Source organism: Schistocerca gregaria, chromosome X, assembly GCF_023897955.1.
Source record: "Schistocerca gregaria isolate iqSchGreg1 chromosome X, iqSchGreg1.2, whole genome shotgun sequence".
NCBI classification, from domain to species: domain Eukaryota; kingdom Metazoa; phylum Arthropoda; class Insecta; order Orthoptera; family Acrididae; genus Schistocerca; species Schistocerca gregaria.
This window is the reverse complement of record NC_064931.1, coordinates 454,001,101-454,022,831: the sequence shown is the minus strand read 5'-3', so window position 1 is coordinate 454,022,831 and position 21,731 is coordinate 454,001,101. Positions and strand designations below refer to the sequence as shown.

The 21,731-nt window shown below is 37.2% G+C and overlaps 1 protein-coding gene across 1 annotated transcript in view; it reads right to left on the bottom strand.

Annotated features, from left to right (window-relative positions):
- Positions 1–21,731, bottom strand: part of LOC126299259 (solute carrier family 41 member 1-like) — a 366,437-nt gene that overhangs the window by 19,915 nt on the left and 324,791 nt on the right. The window contains exons 5-7 of the mRNA XM_049991055.1: positions 15,003–15,149; positions 14,711–14,858; positions 259–464 (exon numbers count right to left, since the gene is read on the bottom strand). Of these exons, the coding sequence (XP_049847012.1) occupies positions 259–464; positions 14,711–14,858; positions 15,003–15,149 (501 nt within the window). The remainder of the gene's footprint in view (positions 1–258; positions 465–14,710; positions 14,859–15,002; positions 15,150–21,731) is intronic.

Below are 21,731 nucleotides of genomic sequence, written 5' to 3'. Positions count from 1 at the left end.
TAACTTGATTACACTTTCTTACAGCTGAAACAGTGGTGTTTGTTGATCATCTGCTTTTCCAGCACCTTCAACTTTACACTCAGTCATTAATAGAGTAAAAATGAATTTATATACTGTGCGAAGTTAGAAGTATAAGAAGTTCAATTGCTTTAAATTAGTACTCAAATCTATATAGCACTTATTACTAACTGGTACACAGTAATAATGAAAACTACACAGCCCTGTTTGTGTTTCAGGTCAAAATGGAATATTACTCACCTTTGGAACAAAATGCATCAAATGGACTTATACATATCCTTGTCCCTGGTGGTAAATGGCCAAACTGGTGTTTCCTGTGTAAGCAGGTTGATAACCTGCTTGACAGGACAGACACAAGGTTGCCCCCTACACCATTGATAACAGGTTGGAAAACAGCAATTGTTGGGTATTTTGACATTAGAACATCCAGGAACAGACCACCAGTACTGAAAAATGAAAATGTTGATTAATTGTACTGTGAGAAACATACAGGTAACTACATAACTGGACAATTGTTTCCCATAACTAAGATTTATTGCAATGCTGAAAAAGTTCAGGAAATTTACATTACATATTGTGTGTAACTCTCATTATATATAACGATCTTTAAATGAAATTATTGCTTGTATTAAGTGGAGAAGGCACGTGAACAGCACTACAAGTGAAGAGAGGAATGTTGACTATAAAGAAGAATATTGTGCTGTACAGAACCCCCTGCAGTTTTGCTGGAGAGCTATGAAATAGGATATAAAGCAACCTGTTGGCATCCATTCCTATGACCTTGAATATTCTAAAAAGTTAAAAGTCACTATCACAAATTATACTGGGTAATTAGATTGCATGAGTCACCAACTGAAAGTTATTAGGCAAAATCTCCTCAGTTCAATAATATCACTATGTGAGCTTTTTTTTAGATTGTTGAACAGGATATCATCCATGGAAAAAGTTGTAGATTGTAACCATTATTGTAATGCCCTCTAGAATACAATGCCTTGACTTTCCAAAAACATATCACTAAAATTTTATAATTTTATCAGTAATAGTTCCACACTTCACTTTAGAACTGAGTGAAAGGCACCCACACTTTATTAACTATGCCTGCTAAAAAACACAAACCTTCATTCATGCTGCTACTGTTTGTAAATGATTTCTACACAGGCTTGCTGTTATCACTTGCCATTCTTGATGTGCAGCACAAAGATCTGTTAAATGTTTTCAGATCCTTATCCACAGTGATGTACATGGGAATCTTGGAGGCATCGAAAATTATTTGCTTCATTTAATATTGTATCCCAAAGTGTAAGTGCAGTTGTTACAGTTTGTTGTCAAACCAATCTCCATCTACATATAGATGATTACTCCGTAATTCACAGCCAGGGGGCTCATACAACCACTTTCAGGCTATTTCTCATTCTTTCCACTCTCAAATAGCACATAGGAAAAATGTATACCTAAATCTCTCCATGTGAGCTCTGATTTATTATATTTTATTATGATGGTCATGTAGCTGGGACTCAACAAAATGCTTTGTCATTCATTACATAGTTGCTGATTGACATTTCATAAAAAGATTTCACTCATTGTACCCCTGACACTATCTGTATTATTTTGCAAGAATACAAAATAGCTGTTCTCCTTTGAATTTCTTTTACATCCTCCATAAATTCTCTCCATAAATACTGTGAATCAGTACTTCAAATGTGTATGGACAAGTGTGGTTAGGACTAGTTCAACTCCTTAGAACACTTTCTATATAATGATTCTAATTTAATTGTAATCCCAAGACATTTAGTTGAATCTACAGTACTTAAATTAGAATTATTTTTCATGTAATTGAAATTTAATGTAATTTTTATGTCACACCTTTTTATTGTTTAATCTCAATTACCACTTCTTGTGCCATGCATGTCTCTTGTGTAAATCATTTAACAATTAATTTTGATGTAATGGCTGCTTGACAGCATCATCTGCAAACAATCTAAGATGACTGCACTGATTGTCTCCTAAATCATTTATATGGATTAAGAATGCAAAGGGCATACAGCACATCCCTGCGGAACCCCGGATATCACATCAGTTTCGCTAGATGACTTGCCATCAGTTACTTCAAATTGGGGGCTTCCTGACAGCTAATGACAAATCTAGTTACATATCTGAGATGATATTCCATATGACAGAAATTTAAGTAGAAGTCATTTGTGAAGAGCACTGCCAAAATCCTTCTGGAAATCTTGAAGTATAGAATCAACTTGCAATCTCCTGTAGATATTACTCATCACTTTGTCTCAGTAAAGCATCAGTCATGTTTCACAAGAATGATACTTTCTGAATCAATGCTGGTGATGTGTCTATAGATCATTATCTTCCAGGTGTTCCATAATGTCAGAACAAAATATATGTTTCTAAATCTTATTACAAATTGTGTGAGTCTTTAATACAGTAGATTACTTCTATTTCCTTTTTTGAGTATTGGTGTCACCTGTGCAAGTTTCCACTTATCAGGAATCAGTCTCTCATCCAGCAAGTAGTTGTATATGACTGCTACAAATGGAGTTATTTTATCAGCATACTTGAAATGGATCCTAATTTGTAAATAATCGTGACCAGACACTTATTAAGTGACTAAAGTTGTTTTGCTTTACTGAGGGTACCTACCTCCAAATTACTCATGTTGGCAGCTGATTTTGATTAACATTATAGAATATTTATCATCTTTACTGAAGGAATTTCAGAAAGCCATGTTTAGTAACTCCACTTTAGTGAAGCCTTCATTGGTAACATTACAATTGTCATTACATAGTCAAGGACTGATTTTGTCTTGCTGCTGTTTTAAGTCTCTTTGTATTTTCTGCCAAGTTTTGGGATAGCTTTTTGTTGTGGTAACTATTAAAGCTTCTCACACTGAAGTCAGGACTATATTTTTAGCATCAGGAAACAATTTGCAATCTTGAACATTTTTCATTCTTTTAATGCAGTACATGCTTTTCTTTGTTTCTGTGACTGTGTTTTAACCTATTTCGTGTATCAAAGGGGTTATGTTCTTTCTATCTCTTATTTTTTAAAAAATCATGTGACTAGGACCTCTCATCAGGTAGACGGTTCCCAGGGTGCTAGTCTTTCAATCTGATGCCACTTCGGTGACTTGTGCGTCGATGGGGATGAAATGATGATGATTAGAACAACACAACACTCAGTCCCTGAGTGGAGAAAATCTCCGGCCCAGCCTGGAATGGAACCTGGGCCGGAAGGATTTACATTCTGTCGTGATGACCACTCAGTTACTGAGGGCAGACTATCTCTTATTAATTTAATTAGTAACAATTCTCAACTACTGTCAAAACTATTTCTCTGAATTTAAACAGCATTTGGTCAATGCTTACATAGTTAGTATGGAAGGACTGGAGGCTACCTTTTAAAAAAGGTGCCAAATTAATTTTTATATGCTTCCTTGAACACATATATTTTATGTTTATCTTTTATTTAGATGCTTTGGTATTCAGAATCACTACAATGACCTTATGACCACTATTTTCTGTATCCATCATGACATTTCCTGTTTGCTTCTGACTGTTTATTACTGAGAGGTCTAGTGCAATATTGTAACCATTTAAACTTTTTGACATACGTAACACTACCTCCTAATGTATCACTCAGCTTTTAATATATTTTAATCTGTGTTAAGCCATTAATCAATCAATAAATTAAATCTTTATTATCAACATAAGCTGTATCATACAATCAAAGATTTTGCCATAGATAATGTGTCAATTCCAACATTATATACGGATGAATAAAAGTAACCTAAGGTTATACTGTTACTTTTTCTGACATACAGTACTTATTCCCAAGTCTTTTTCAGTATTTGTTTCATATGGACTGCACTTCCCCATTGAGATTATATTTATAAATCTCGTGCCCATATAATACAGAGATTTTTGATATAGTTTGAGTCAGTGGCTATTCTTCTGAGTATGCTTCAATTAATTTGAAGAATGATATCATTCATATCATTCTACCAGGCCATATTTTAAAATTATACTTTATTAAGCACTACTAATTTTGAGTGTGGCTCATTCTTAAGTGCATCTACAACAGATGTATACATAATGCACATCAAACAGAAATAGTGTGCCATGAATGATATCATTCATATCATTCTACCAGGCCATATTTTAAAATTATACTTTATTAAGCACTACTAATTTTGAGTGTGGCTCATTCTTAAGTGCATCTACAACAAATGTATACATAATGCACATCAAACAGAAATAGTGTGCCATGAATACTTGTGGATAGAACAGTCATAAAAGTGCATGAGCTCACATTGTGTAACCACAAAGCACACCTGTACACAACTTCTTACAGTGTTACCTATTTTTAGCTCTTGCCATAACATTGGTGGCCTTTATATGTGTTCTGAACGTTTTGAGTAGATTAATTTTCTCAGGCCCTCAGAAAATTATACAACATCTAATGACTGAAAAAAAATATGCAAAATATATGTTTTTAACAGTTATATCTGTGAGATTATATAAGCTGTTCATGATGTAAATGAGACTATTCAGTCAACTTAGTGTGCTGTCAACATGAATACTCTATAACATATTTTTACTTACCAGAACACCAAGGTATTTGACAATGTTTATAATGTCCCATTCTCTGTCTATGTAGTGTGTTCACTATTAACTGAAGAAAAGTGTGTTATTCTTCCTCTATGAACTTCACCCACATTCAGTTTGAAAATGTTTCAGAAGCTAACAATGGCCACAAAAACAGTTTGCATTGTCTCAGCATTGATACGCTATATACAGCAAGTATTCAGAAATAGAGTATATGTTTCTTGCCCCAAACTGAAAAAAAGTATAAATAAACCATTTTCTTTGAAATGGGTTGCCCCACATCCAGCTTCTTGGTCTTTCCTCTTCTTTGAAGGCAGTTCTGGCCACTATGTTGAAATGTGTCAGGACACTGTTCAATGTTAGCTAAATACCTCATATGACATCAAGTACTATGTTTTCACATAATTTGTGCTGTCATTTTGGAATATTGCTGATAAGATGAGACTAAATGTTTTATAAATACACTCCTGGAAATGGAAAAAAGAACACATTGACACTGGTGTGTCAGACCCACCATACTTGCTCCGGACACTGCGAGAGGGCTGTACAATCAATGATCACACGCACGGCACAGCGGACACACCAAGAACCACGGTGTTGGCCGTCGAATGGCGCTAGCTGCGCAGCATTTGTGCACTGCCACTGTCAGTGTCAGCCAGTTTGCCGTGGCATACGGAGCTCCATCGCAGTCTTTAACACTGGTAGCATGCCGCGACAGCGTGGACGTGAACCGTATGTGCAGTTGACGGACTTTGAGCGAGGGCGTATAGTGGGCATGCAGGAGGCCGGGTGGACCTACCGCCGAATTGCTCAACACGTGGGGCGTGAGGTCTCCACAGTACATCGATGTTGTCGCCAGTGGTCGGCGGAAGGTGCATGTGCCCGTCGACCTGGGACCAGACCGCAGCGACGCATGGATGCACGCCAAGACCGTAGGATCCTATGCAGTGCCGTAGGGGACCACACCGCCACTTCCCAGCAAATTAGGGACACTGTTGCTCCTGGGGTATCGGCGAGGACCATTTGCAACCGTCTCCATGAAGCTGGGCTATGGTCCTGCACACCGTTAGGCCATCTTCCACTCACGCCCTAACAGCGTGCAGCCCGCCTCCAGTGGTGTCGCGACAGGCATGAATGGAGGAATGAATGGAGACACGTCGTCTTCAGCGATGAGAGTCGCTTCTGCCTTGGTGCCAATTACGGTCGTATGCGTGTTTGGCGCTGTACAGGTGAGCGCCACAATGAGGACTGCATACTACCGAGGCACACAGGGCCAACACCCGGCATCATGGTGTGGGGAGCGATCTCCTACTTTGGCCGTACACCTCTGGTGATCGTCGAGGGGACACTGAATAGTGCACGGTACATCCAAACCATCATCGAACCCATCGTTCTACCATTCCTAGACCGGCAAGGGAACTTGCTGTTCCAACAGGACAATGCACGTCCGCATGTATCCCATGGCACCCAACGTGCTTTAGTAAGTCAACTACCCTGGCCAGCAAGATCTCCGGATCTCTCCCCCATTGAGCATGTTTGGGACTGGATGAAGCGTCGTCTCACGCGGTCTGCACGTCCAGCACGAACGCTGGTCCAACTGAGGCGCCAGGTGGAAATGGCATGGCAAGCCGTTCCACAGGACTACATCCAGCATCTCTACGATCGTCTCCATGGGAGAATAGCAGCCTGCATTGCTGCGAAAGGTGGATATACACTGTACTAGTGCCGACATTGTGCATGCTCTGTTGCTTGTGTCTATGTGCCTGTGGTTCTGTCAGTGTGATCATGTGATGTATCTGACCCCAGGAATGTGTCAATAAAGTTTCCCCTTCCTGGGACAATGAATTCATGGTGTTCTTATTTCAATTTCCAGGAGTGTATGTAGTTGTTGTTTACTGTAACAACGTCATATTTAAGACTGCACACAATGTTTGAAACATTATGTTTTACAAGATCTCCAACAGACAATAAAAGCTCACTTATATAACCAGAAACAAAATGACAGTTTTAATTTGTATAAGAGTGTACATTTTAAGAAAACTGCATACATTTCAAGATTAGTAATTATTCTCTGCATACTAGGCTCATACAAATTTATCCACACAAGCAAGTGTCAAACTTTAACTTGGCACAGCAGTCTGAGTGCTTTTCTGTCATACTCCTCCAATAATATGAGATTATACCCTGCACAATTTTCTGGAGTAGCACCTCTGGAAGAAGACATATACTAGCATGTACAGTCTGTTTCCAGTGTGAGTTTTTCAATCTTTTGTAGAACTGTCCCATAATGAAACTCCTGAGAGATTAAAAGCACATGACCTAGAATAACTGAAGCACAATTTAGTTTTCTATATCCTTATCAAAAGAGCTATCTGAGCACACCTAATAACTTGATTCAAAGCTTCAGTGTGCGGGTATATCTGTCCTACATTGAAAAACTCCATATAAATTTTCTAAAGTATTTTAATGGTCTAGCACAGTTTTAATCTGCCTATAAGTGTCATTGAGTGTATACTCTGCTACAGAGTGAAAGTTTCATTACAGACACAACATAAAAGAAATGCCAAAGAATGGCTCAGACAGAGTCGTTTGAAAGTACTTATTCAACAATGTAGGCCTATGTAGCATAGCTGCTGTAGTGTTTGCGAAGGTACAAAAGAAAATTTCTCTTATTGAAGCTTTAATTTGAACTGAGAAACATGCTTCAATACATTATATGCTAAGACCACTGCCTTCAAAAGACAGTTGTTTTAACTAGAGCTCCATTGAGATCCATAGGAAGGTTTCAGAATCAAGCATAACAGCAAATAACCACATGTGAAAATATAGGTATTATTATCCAAAGGCACTGTTTGTATTGTCCTTAATTGGAGATCTCAAGCAATCAGGATACCTGATAATGATATGAAATATGTGGGAATGAAGCAACATGACATGTCAGACTATGTCATCTCGTAAAATCGGGTGTACTGCCGGTGGTCCGCGTCTTCCCAACACGATATTTCGACGTCGTAACTCGGCGTCTTCATCAGGTGTTCCCTGAGACTGTCTAAATGGTGCTGTTATCAAGGCATGACTGTACACAGGTAACAAGACAAAACTTCTTCAAAGAGCAATATCAGCACTAGGCACAAATACCTAAGAAACTTAGTGTGTGCACACAATACCAGAATAAAGTTTGCACTTATAGTGTGTTAAGCTTCACAGAAAGGAAAGAGTGACACAAACTCATACTGAAATTAAAGCATCATATAACAATCAATATTGTTTGCATATTCTCAGACAACAGTAAGCAAGTTGAGGGACACACCTCAAGGAAGCTAAAAAAGCTATTGTCATGTAGAAACCAAAATCTGATACTAGTTATAGGAGCAATGTCGTCAACCAAACATTAACACTCCATACTGAAAGAACATTTATTTACCACTCATATGAAAGGAGAGTTAGAGCTGAAGAGCCTGCCTCAATAGAGACCGTTCTTATTAATACACACAAAGAGTGTTTTATGGAATCACAAAATTCAATAAATAAGTATCTTCTCTCTACACAACAGCATCATCTGTGAAAATCCTAATATAACTCCTGACAGTCCTGTAATACTCTGTAGGAATATGGCCAAAGTTTCTTTTACATCTGAAGATTTTTCTTCATTAACAATGACATGCTGTGTTCTATTTGCTAAGAACTCAGCAGTCCAATCACACAGCTGGTCTGATATCCCATACAGTCATATTTTGTTCTTAGGTGGCAGTGTGGAATTGTGTTATGAAAGTGTTCTTTTCACAATCATACTTACTAATTTTCATCTGCCAGTAGTCAGCATGCATATCTATGTGGAAGCTACTTCACTCCCACTGGACACTCCCAAGTCTCATCAGTTCATGTCAGTGGGTGTACATGGTGTACATAACTCATTTTGATTTTGCTTAGCCACTCAAATTCAATGCAGAATATGGCTGCCTTCTGGTGAAACAACAAATCTGAAGGGGCATATTCTGTCACTGATTGTTGTTCTCACAACATTGGCTCCTGTCAGTTGGACATATTGTCCACTTGAAACCCTCAGGATAGTTGCCTATGAATTCTAGAACATAATATTCTTCATCTGGTGATGCACACCCAATATTACAGAAAATGATGCCTCTGGATCAACTAGGTGGCTGGACTGGTTGGTCCTTAATGATGTGACAATATTGGAAATTTCAGTATGGATATATAATAAAGCATAGAATGTATGCAAAAGTGATCATGATATTTGGTTTGTGGGGCACTTAACTGCACAATTATCAGCATGTCTCCAGTCCCCTGGCAGAGAAAATCACCAACCCGAGTGGTATACCAACCTGGGGCCCTGTGTTACAAAGTGTTGATAATGGATGGAGAAAGGTAGGTGAAATTGCAACAAAATTGTTCCGAGTGTGTGATAAAATTGCGAGTTTCACATTAAATCAACCATAATGTGCAAAGTGCATAACCACATAAGTTGGGCATTCACAAGTTATGGCACTGTTAGTGAGATAAGCCCACCCACCATAGCAAGGTCATACCATATCATGTGGGAAAAATCAGTGTTTAATGACCAAATACTGCATGACAAGTAATAATAAAATCAGTTTTTGTTTGTCATGAGACTGGCACAAGATGTTTTCAATATACTGTCCACCATTTCCTGCCACAAGTTTAAATCAAGAAACAAAATGTTCCACAATGTGCAGGAGTGTCTTAAGGGTCCCATTCAGATTGTGTTGGGCAACACACATCTTTAATTCAGATACATTTGTAATATGAGCACCAAACACAGCATGTTCCGATAATCCCAGAGCAAGAAGTCACACAGATTAAGATAAGTTGATCTGGATGGCCAAGCTGTAGGGAAGTGACAACTGATGGTTCTAGCATTTCCAGATTGCTACTGATGATTCTAGCATTTCCAGATTGCTCTGCAGCAACTGCTCCACTGTCTGTGTAATGTGTGGAGGTGTGCCATCTTGCATAAAAATGATCCTAAACACACATCCATGCAGTTGAATAGTTGGGATGACACTGGTGCTCAAAAGACTCTCACAGTATTTACCAGTGATGGTACACGTAACAGGAGTCACATGATCCATCTACTGGGGAGTAGGGGGGAGAGGGGGGTAGGAGGAATGATGCAATTAAACTAAACCACACAGTTACCTTTGCAGAACATAATTTTACCTGTTGATGTGTGAGTGGCTTTTCCGTCACCGATACGCTGCAGTTCTGTATATTGTCATGTCGTTGGAAATGGGCTTCATCTGTCCACACAATGTTCCCGTGACCATTCATTGCCCACTTCCTTGTGAGCTAGAAATCTACAGCAAATCATTGTCTCACTGACAGGTCAGCATGAAGCAACTCATGAACATGGGTAATTTTGTATGGATAGCAATGTAGGATGTTTCATAGAATTTTATGTACCATGCTCACAGGCATGGTCAAGCTTTGGGCAATTCCCTGTGCACTGCATGTTTACACACCACTGCTCAACCAATGCTGTGGGCATCTCTTTTACTTAGTCAGATCCTTTTCCTCTCTCTGCCATGCTGCACTTCAAAAGAACTTGTCTTTTTGAATTTTTGAATCATTTTCTCTAGAACCTTCTCAGACATTGGATTAATGCCTTTTTTCATACCCTTGAGTGTTCAGAACTTCTGCAGAGGTAATGGTGCACAGTCACTGTTTTTGTAAAAGAGCTTCACCAGCAGCATTTGATTCTGCATTGACACACTTGTGCTGAGCATCTCAGACACAAACTGAGAAACAGCTGTGTACCTTGTTTTCTTTTTTGCATATTATGCCACTTACAGTGTCATCTAATGGTAAAATTTTAGTTAATTTTTTTGTTTCCATAATGTTTTCACTTCTTTGATAACATACAATTAAATTTTGATGTATTTTGAGCAGCAGATCATTATTACAGCATTTTGAAACTGGAACTCTGATTCTGATCATGCTGTATATGATGAAATACTATCTGAAAAATATACTATCAGAGCTTGATATCATTTCAAAGTGGTGCAAAGGTCAGTAACTTTACCTAAATATGAAATTGTCCACTTCAAAAACTGGAGAATATTGCTATCATATTATTAGAACCGCCATGTCATCTTCAGTCCTTATGCATCACCAGATGCAGATACGAAGACGCATATGGTCAGCACACTGCTCTCCCATCTATTGTCAGTTTTCTTGAGTGGTATTGCTACTTCTCAGTCAAGTATCTCCTCAATTGGCCTCACAAGGCTTGAGTGCACCCTGCTTACCAACAGCACTCAGCAGACACTGAGGTGACCCTTACAAGAGCTAGCCAAGCCCAACAGTGCTTAACTTCCATGAGCTGATGGGAACCGGTGTTATTACTGCGCAAGGCTTTTGGCTAATCATATCGGTCAACTCATAAAAATTCTTGGGTTCAGTAATTTCCTTCATGCCATATGCCAATGGAACAGGATGAAATCCTAACAATTTGTACCCTTGCAATCACTCCTACTGTAAAACCTACCATATGCATCTACCCAACCCACTACCTAATATTCCATCTTTTTATAAGAAAATTACTACCACTAAACTGATGAAGTATATGTATGCATACAGAAGAACTGCCATTTGAGGGACACCTAGTGCTCAGTTTTTGAGCACACTCTACAGCATAACTCATAGGTCAAGCTTGCTTTAAAGGTTTCCCTGAACCCACAGATGAAAACTTGAATTAAACATACCTCTGCATACCACTACTCTCATAAACCTCAGTAAACCAAAGTAATGCTTTAATATCCTCTATAATGCAGGGACATTCACTTTCTGAAACCTAGGAATAGTTTTTTTTTCTAATTCAATATGTTTCTATTGTCGTCAATGTAGGAAAAACAGTTTGCTACATACCATAAAGAAGACGTGTTAAGTTTGCAGACAGGCACAATTAAAAGACATTTGTATGAAGCTTTTGGACACAGCCTTCATCAGTAAAAGAAAAACACACACCATTCATACACTCAGGCAAGCTAATGAGCCTCATGCACACAATACTGCCAACTCCCAGACTAGACTGCATTCCAGCTGGGGCTGCTGGAATTGGTGGTCATGAATGCATGAGTTGTGCTTGCTTTTGAGTATGAATGATGTGTGTTTGTCTCTTGCTGGTGAAGGCTGTGGCTAAAAGCTTTATGTAAGTTTTTTAATTGTGCCTGTCTGCAACTTAACATGTCTTCTTTATGGTAAGTAGCAATCTATTTCTTCCTACATTGCTGATACTTCTACCTGGAGTTTACGTTGTTTGTTTTTATAGGAAAGTATGTAGAAATTGATCTCCTGAAGGTAAGTATGAGTCAGCCAGCATGTATCCCTGTTATTTTACAATATTTTTCACATTTTTGTTAATGTTACAGTGGTCAATAGCTTGATTTCAAGAAGTGGAGCTATAAGTTGAATTAATATGAATTTTCTCATTGATAGATATATTACAAAAAGTTATTAAAAATGTACACAATTAACAAGGAGACATCAAGAAAATTCTCTTGTAAAAAAACAAAAATGAGAGGAGGACACAGAAAATCATCATCACCATGTTTAAAATGTTGTGTTGCATCATTTATTTTTCATCTCTTGGTATGGTAAAGGTACTCCATAAATGAATCATTACTGTCAGCCCTTTAATGATTATCTATTGAGAGATATTTCTTGAAAACTAATTCAGATACTCAGATTAAATCATCTATTATTTCTGTTCAAAAATAAAATTGAACTACATTGAAACTAGTAAACATACAGCCCTCTGTCAGCTGAAATGTAGTAACATAAATTATTAAACTGTTATAGCCACATTTTTACTTATGTTTCAACATGTACTGATTTTTTGAGTACATATTTGTTCAGTGTGGTATTCAGTTCCGTGTTTAATGTTTACAAGTGCATTTCTTGGAAATGAAACTGTTTTTCTCTATATGGATCAGTGTAATATATATTAACAGTATAACTGCAAGCTACACTACCTAACATGATGTCTGCAAGGAATATTGCTTCTCAGGATAAAATTTATTACAGTCAGCATATATTTTTTTTAGTGGATGGTCCCATGACAAATGCAATCTTGATATTTCGCTGATGTCTCTAGCATGCCATTGTTGAATTATTTACTACAGATGGTCGTTCACCCTTCAAAATTGCCCATAAGTTTCTCACTGCTATGTTTTACACTGCAGCTACAGAGTTTAGTGAGGCATGAGCAGGTTACTAGCATCTGGTGCTGTGAGTTTCCATGGTGCTCATTAGACCCATTGTCATTCAACTTCCATTTGTCACAGTGCTATGACAATGAAGGAAGTCATTATACATTAGCAGATAACATATTACATTCTACATTAGCAGATAGCATATTATTTTCTGCTGAACAGATATGGAATAAGCCACAATAATTCTACCTGGTTTTATTTCAAGGCACTAATTGTTTTATTTGATTAGGAATGTGCATCATTTCATGCCAGAACAACAAGATACCTTAGTAAGTATTATCAGATATTCCTGAAGTTTTCCTTGTTTACTCTTACAACAGTTCAAAATAGGTGTGCTTAAGTTTATTTTCATATCTCTTTTACTTTATAAAAGTTTAAGTTATCTCAAGCTCAGTTAAAAAAAAAAGGGGGGAACTGTAACATAAAATGGATTATTAAACAGATTCAGAAACATGTTCTTTTGAGTACATTGAAATTTTTTAGTAATATAACTTCTTTACCAAAGGAAATGTCCACTAATCTTGAGATTGGGAACATTATGGGAATAATCATTATAATATTACTGTCCCCTTTACATTTATCTTCCATAAGTGTTTCCCCTAGCTTCAAAAATTTTGCCACTGTATTTTAACGAGGTAAGAGAAGGAGGTAGGAACCAAATTTGGGAAAACAAACGTTTATTAACACTGTTTTTAATTTCAGATACTGGCTGAAAAGGGTACTTGCGGTCCTGTGGCTTGCATTCACTGCTGAAGAGAGTGATGGGAAGTGTTTCTTATATATCAGTTCTTACAGAATATAGTTACTTTCACTCAACAGACATGAAATAACTTTGTAAACTGTGAATGATTATAACAGGCCAACATTTGGTTGTAGGCATATGATAACAAACAAAAAGTATGTCTACTTTCTTGTAGTATGATGTTTAGAAACAAGAGGGTAAGAATATGCAAATATGAAAATATTATGATGTTAAAATAACTTATTCATTAATGGTGTACTTATCATGCATGCAGTTTTTATTGTATATAATTCATTATCAGACTTCATCAACTTCTTTTTCACTACAAGTGCCCTTGAGTCACCTGCATGATGAGCACTTGTGCCCAGCCATGAGTTTATCGCTATCCTAATCCCAAGGAATTGCCAATGTCATGAGTAAAATATGATCTCGGTACACTTGCTGACTGCCTCTACTATATATTTTGGTCAAATATCATGCTCGAAACACACCAGCACATAACATATGTCTGAGGTTAGTAAATAATTATAATGCAGTGAAGCTGCTAAAAATATGGGACTGAGGAGACAGAATACTAACTATGTGCAGTACAGTGCAGAGTGGGGCTATAAGTGGTAGTTAAATGTGATCTGTCCATGAAATAAGGATGATGAGCTAAGCAGGATCAGCTACTTTTTGAGGGGAGTTATCTGTCTCATTCTATAATCATGATGGTTCTTTGGGATGGGATATATAAAACCCAGTGAATGAATAAATGAATGGATCTTTATATCATCACTGGTTTTACACTCTGCTTTTCTCTCTTTACATACTAATCTATAAAATGTAAATTTGACACTACACAGCATCAGTAAATGTCACAGTCATCCATATGAGACACTTTAACCACATATTGGAATTAGGGTAATATGAAATCATCTCTACCAAGGCATTAAAAAGTAAGTAATTTAAGAATCCTGTATCACTGAGCAAGGAACTTTATGTTTTCCCATTACATCACCACTCTGTACCATTTTTCTGCATAACTTTTAAAGTGATTACCAATATTACCAAATGTCAAAAAAGCTCCTCCTACTCACGTGCTTATTCCCATTGCTGCAATGACAGGACTCCAACCACTAGTAAGAACAGACCTTGTGTACTTATTCCGATTTGCAAAGCAAATCCAGAATGGAGTAGTAAATGCAAAAAGTACAATTATGATAATTGGCATGTAAGATAGTTCATCTGAAAAAATAAGTTGTGCTAAATTAGTCAACAGCTGCTATGCAATTATTAAGTGATATTTAGGATTGATCTTTACAGCTCAAGTTCTTAAACTACTTCATTAGAATGTAAGTAAGATGATAGAAATAACTGAATTGCATTTACCAGTGACATCATAAAGCCAGGTTGCAATCCAAGATAAGAGAAATAGTGAAGTTATGTCACCAAGGCTTGCTGCTATAGGTGTTGCGATATTGTCTGGATTCACTTTCATGCGGTATGATGTGACAATTACAACAGCAGTAACCACACCTGGTCACATTAAAAATTGTCCATAAGTAAGTGTCATTGTATTAAAAATATCCAGCAAAGCAATATCATTTTATAACTGTAAGGAAATGAAAAAAGTCTTAGATATATCTTAATCTACTGAAAGACATGTTTTAACATGGAGGAATGTCCATGGAGGAATGTCCATAATTGAGCAAACTCTTTCACCATTAACCAGTTACAGCATTAGTGGTAAAGTTCTTGACCTCATCAATCATCAACATCTACATCTACATGGCTACTCGGTAAATCACATTTAGGTGCATATATATCGTTCTGTGCGAGCTCTGATTTCACTTATTTCATTATGATGATTATATCTCCCTAAGTAGGTTAGTATCAACAAAGTATTTGTGAATTCAGAGGAGAAATTTGGTGATTTAAAGTTTGTGAGAAGGTTCAGTCATAATGAAAAAGGCCTGTTTTAATTATGTCCACCCCAAATACTGTACCATTTCAGTGACAGTCTCTCTCTCCTATTTTGTGATCATACAAAACACACTGCCCTTCTTTGTACTTTCTAGATGTACTCTGCCAGTCCTATTTGGCAAGGATCCCAGACCACACAACAGTAATCCAAGAAAGGTTTAACAAGCGTAGTGCAGGCAGTCTCTTTGGTAGACTTGTTTCATCTTCTATGTGTCCTGCCACTAATATGCAATGCTTGGTTAGCTTTTCCCACAATATTTTCTATGTGTTTCTTCCAAATTAAGTTGTTTTTTATTGTAATTCCTAGGTACTTAACTGAATTTATGGCCTTTAGGTGTGACTGATTTGTCATGTAATCAAAGTTTAACAGATTCCGTTTAGCTCTCATGTGGATGACCTCACACTTTTCATTATTTAGGATCAAATTATCTTCAGTTATTTTACGGGAGAGCTATCAGGAAAGACACACATAATTTAGCGGCAATGAGGCATGCTGTGTGGGCAATTTTTTTCACAAACTATGCACTGACCAAACACCAATGCGCGATCTGTGTCCGAGAGATGATTGGTGTAAGTTTAACAACAGAAATCAGAAATAGTCACATAAACACTCATTACCAGAACCTTTTATGAGCGCAATTAAGCCCACATTCCGGTTTCTTGCAAACCCCGATTTATTGAGGAAGCGTCTTCACGGAAAGACACAAAATGCGAATGAAAGTGTCAGTAATTTAATTTGGATTATATGCTCAAAAAGGACATTCTGTGGACATGAAGTACTCAAAATAGGTGTCTATGATGCAGTTTTATGTTACAATTACGTAAATAATGGTAGAATTGAAGTGCTGAAGAGAGTTGGTATAGATCCTGGTGTGTTTACAACAAGAGTATTTTACACCATTGATGAGAGCAGGGTCAAGAAAGCTAACAGATCAGTGTATTACCTGCAGATACAGGCCCAGCAGAATCAATACGGAAAGAAGAGAAACTTGGAGGATGAGGAGTATCAGTATGGAGGATTTTAAAATTGAGGTAAGCTTACTACACGTAGACGTATGAGTAGAAAATCTTTGAACCTCATTTTCTTAGTTTTATATTTTGTAAGTTGTTAGAAGCCTTTTCTCAAAAAGTATATGCACTAATGTTATGAAGTTTTAGGAACTGTTTGCAATGTGTTGCTGACTTCCTGGAACTAAAAAATACGAGATCTTGCAATTACATTCTGATTTTTACATGACTGTATCTACATACAGATTTTAAACTTTAAGGAATTTCCAGGGACAGATGTGGACTCTGACCACAGTTTATTGGCTGTAAGCTATACATTAAAATTCAAAGATTTGAGAATATGTTGTAATTTTCTACAAAAAAGTTAATTTTGGATGTGCAAAATTAAAAACTCTGTTAATGGTACAGTTTGTACCATAAATCAATAACTGTTGTTCAGTTGTCTTATAACTCTCTCAGGACACTGCAATAAAATTTTCAGATGAATTGCATTATTAGAATTTGAGTTATGGCTTTTTATAAAAAAAGACCATAAAAAACTTAAAAACTGAAATTTCTGGCAAATTATTAATCTTGTATATATGATTATATTTTTTTTTTTTTTTGTAAAACACAGCTCATTTTCTTAAATATGCAGAATTTTAGATTTGTACATCAACAAATATGGCTGTAATGGTTGTTTAAAGAAATGTTTACATTTTGTGTTACATCCCTCCATAAGTATGGAGCTATTGTATCAGCATACTCTGAAAGGAACCTAACTGGTATGCAGTCTGGACCTGATGACTTGCTTTCGTTAGGTGATTTAAGTACAAATACCTAGAATAAGACAAAAATATATATGATATGAAACAACCTTGTGACATCAATAGTAAGGAATGTGAATTAGAAGTGTAGGTTTGTAGGTAAGGTGCTGTGAAAGTGTAGGGTATCAGTGCAGGCATACTATAGTGACATATTCTAGGATTCTGTTTCACATCTGTGGTAGATATGATGCATGACTGACTCCATACATCAAGGAAATTTAGAGATGCACTGTTAGATCATTTCCTCATTGGTATACTTTATGTAAACATGAAAAAGCTGTCCTCAGTATCCTTAAAAGGAAAGTTTTTGTAGAAATGCAATGTTTTTCTTGAAAAAGACTTATGAACATCCAAGACAGAATGTGTTGCAATTCTATTGCTCAGATTGTATATCTTGCTTAAGCATGATGAGTATAAATGTGTGCAAATGTGCAAATGATCAATCATAAATTGTGTTATTTAACTTCAGCTGTTATAAACTGTTTTTATTGTGGACAGAGGTCCCAGAAGTGGTGAGCAGCAGAAAGCTATGGATCAGAAGAAGCACATCAAGTGTGAGCTGATGCCACAGGTTACAACTAACGCCAGATCCAATATTGAACATATTGAACAGACTTACTACTAATTATAGTTCTGAACTTCCACGAGAACTTTTGAGTAATATGCAGCCCACAAACATTTAACTGTTTAGCTGCACCACATCTTCCATTCCATGTAACAAAGTAATAATCCCGCCACATATGCTACAACAGTCATGACTGTAGTTCAAAATTCTGGAACTTTTGTTTGCTGACTACAGCGTATATGATCACAACTTACCATTTGTACTCTCAATTAGCCCTTCCCCCCCCCCCCCCCCCCCCCCTATGATACACAAAGAACCTTGTTGTTATGATGTGGTGACTTGTGTGCCTCAGTGATACAGATAGCCATACTATAAGTGCAACCACAATGGAGGGTTTTCTATTAAGAGGCAAGACAAATGTGAGGTTCGTGAGGAATGACAACAGGCTTTGCAGTTGTTATGGGAGCAACAGTCTGGTGATTCACTTATCTGGCCTTGTAACACAACCAATATGGCCTTGCTGCACCAGTACTGTGAATGGCTGGAAGCAAGGTTAAACTACTGCCGTTATTTTTCCCAAGGACATGCAGCTTTCCTGTGTGGTTAAATTATGAAGATATTCTCTTTGGGTAAAATATTCCAGAAGTAAAATAACCCCCCATTCAGATCTCTGGGTGGGGCTACAGACTAGTTACAGGATGTTATCAGGGAAACCATAACTGGTAATCCATGAGTTGGAGCATGGGATTTTAGATCTCTTAATTGATCAGGTAGGTTAGAGAATTTAATAGGGGAAATGTAGAGGTTGAAGTTACATATGGTCAGATGGTGGGGTTCAGTGAAGTTTAGTGACAGGATGAACAGGACATTTGTTGAGGTGAGTACAGGGCTATAAATACAAATTCAAATAGAAATAATGCACGAGTAGGTCTAATAATGAGTAAGAAAATAGGAATATGGATAAGCTACTATGAACAGCATAGCAAATGCATTGTCATAGCCAAGGTTGATATGAAAAAACACCCACCACATTAGTACAAGTTTATAGAGTAACTAACTCTGCAGATGACAAAGAGATTGAAAAAAAATGTATGATGAGGTAAAAGAAATCATTCAGAGTGTTAAGTGAGAAGGAAAATTTAGCTATGATGAGTGACTGAAATTCAATACTGGGGAAAGGAAAAGAAGGGAAGAAAAAATAGTAGGTGAATATGGACTGAGGAAAAGAAGTGAAATAGGAGGGTAGAATTTTGCTCAGAGCATTTAACCATCACTAACACATTGTTAAAAAATGTGAAAGAAGGTTGTATATTTAGAAGAGGTCAGGAGACACTGAAAAGTTTCAGACTGATTATACAATGGTAAGACAGAGATTTTGGAACCAGATTTTAAACTTTAACCAATTTCCAGGGACAGATGTGGACTCTGACCACAGTTTATTGGCTATGAGCTATAGATTAAAATTCAAAAATTTGAGAATATGTTGTAAAGAAGGAGACAGAACCTGGATAAGTTGAAAGAACCAGAGATTTTTGAGAGTTTCGCAGGGAGCATTAGGTAATTATTGACTGAAACAGAGGAAACAAATACATACAAACATACATACACAGAAATGGGTAGCATTAAGATATGTAATTGTGGAGGCAGCAGAGGGTCAAACAGTTAAAAAGACTAGGCCTTGTGGAGGTCTTCAGATATCACAGGAGATTTTGAATTTAGCTCATGAATGAAGAAAATATACTAAAACAGCACGTGAAAGGGAATACAAATGTCTAAAAAATTAGATTGACAGGGAATGCAAAATGGCTACGCAGGAATGGCTAGCAGACAAACATAAGGATATAGAAGCATATGTAACTAAGGGAAAGATAGCGCCTACAGAAAATTAAAGGGACATTTGGAGACAAGAAATGTGGATGTATGAGTATCAAGGGTTCAGATGGAATATCAGTATTAAGTAAAGAAGGGAATGCTGAAAGGCAAAAGGAGTATGTAGAAGGACTATACAAGGGAAATGTACTGGAAGAAAATATTATAGAAAGAGAAGTGGAGATAGATGAAGATGAGACAGGAATTATGATACTGAGGGAAAAATTTGACAGAGCACTGAAAGACCTAAGAGGAAATGAGGCCCCTGGAGTTGGCAATATTCTGTCAGAACTACTGATATCTTCAGGAGATCCACCCATGACAAAACTATACCATCTTGCATACAAGGTGTGTGAAACAGACAAAATATCCTCTGACCTTAAGAAAAATAGAATAATTTCAATTCCAAGGCAAGTGCAGATTCTGACAGGTGTGAATATTACTGGACTCTCATTTTAATAAGTAATGGTTGCAAAATACTAACATGAATTATTCACAGAAGAATGGAAAAACTGGTAGGAGATGACCTAAGGGAAGATCTGTTTCGATTCTGGAGAAATGCAGGATAATGTGATGTTATACTGACCCTAAGACTTATCTTAGGAAATAGGTAAAGGAGAGATAAACCTACATTTATCATTTTTTTTAGATTTGGAGTAAGCTTTTGACAATGTTGACTGGAATACACTCTTTGAAATTCAGGAGGTAGTGGAGGTAAAATACAAGGGACTAAAGGATTATATGAACTTCCACAGAAACCAGGAAGCACTTATATGAGTCAAAGGTGCAGGGAAAGGAAGCAATGGTTGAGAAAGAAATGAGACTGACTTGTTTCCTGTCCCCAATGTTAATGAATTTGCACACTGGTCAAGCAGTACAGGAAACCAAATAAAAATGTGGAGAGCAAATTAGCAGTCAGAGACAATACAAAAAGCTTTGAGATTTGCTGATGATGTTGTAATTATATTAGAGACAGTAAAGAATGTGGAAGAGCAGTTGAATGGAATGGACAGTATCTTGAAAGAAGGATATAAAATGAATATCATCAAAAACAAACAAGACCAATGAAATGTATGAGGAACGTTTAGAAAATAAAGAACTTTTTGACATAGCAGATATGTCTGCAGCTTGTGGTCTAGTGGCTAGTGTTGCTGCCTCTGGATCATGGGGTCCCAGGTTCGATTCCTGGCCAGGTTGGGGATTTACTCTGCCCGGGGAATGGGTGTTTGTGTTGTCCTCATCATTTCATCATCGTCATTTGTCACAGTGGCTAGATTGGACTGTAAAAATTAGACCAGGTAAAAATTGGGATTTTGTATGGTTGCTGATGACCATGCAGTTGAGTGCCCCACAAAACTGAACATCATCAGCATCATCATACCAAGATATTCTTGAATAGTAATGCAGAAAATGAGTACATGCATTTTGGTGCATAATCTTTCTAGTTTTAGACATAGCTGCCTTTGAAATTAAGGCAATTGTTATACCTTGGCACCAATTTGTGTATATCCCCTTCATACCATGTGGGTGCCGGGCCATTCAGCCAGGTCTTGAGAGTATCCTTCAGGTCCTCAATAATTGCATAGCATTTACCAGAAAGTTGTTCTTTCAGTTTTGGAAACAGGGATAAGTTTGATGGTGCCAGGACCATACTGTAGGCAGAATATTCGAAGATGTCCCACCAGAGTTTCTCACACAACAAAGCTCATAACCACCTGGCAGTATGCAGATATGCTTTGTCTTGCAGTGGAACTATTCCAAAGAAAAATTTGGCTCTTTGGCAGTTCTGAATAGCCCAATGAAGTTGTTAAGGTGTAGCAGAGTACATATCACTTTTCATTGTTGTGTTTTGGGACATGAAATCAATGAGTGGGATCCCTTCACGGT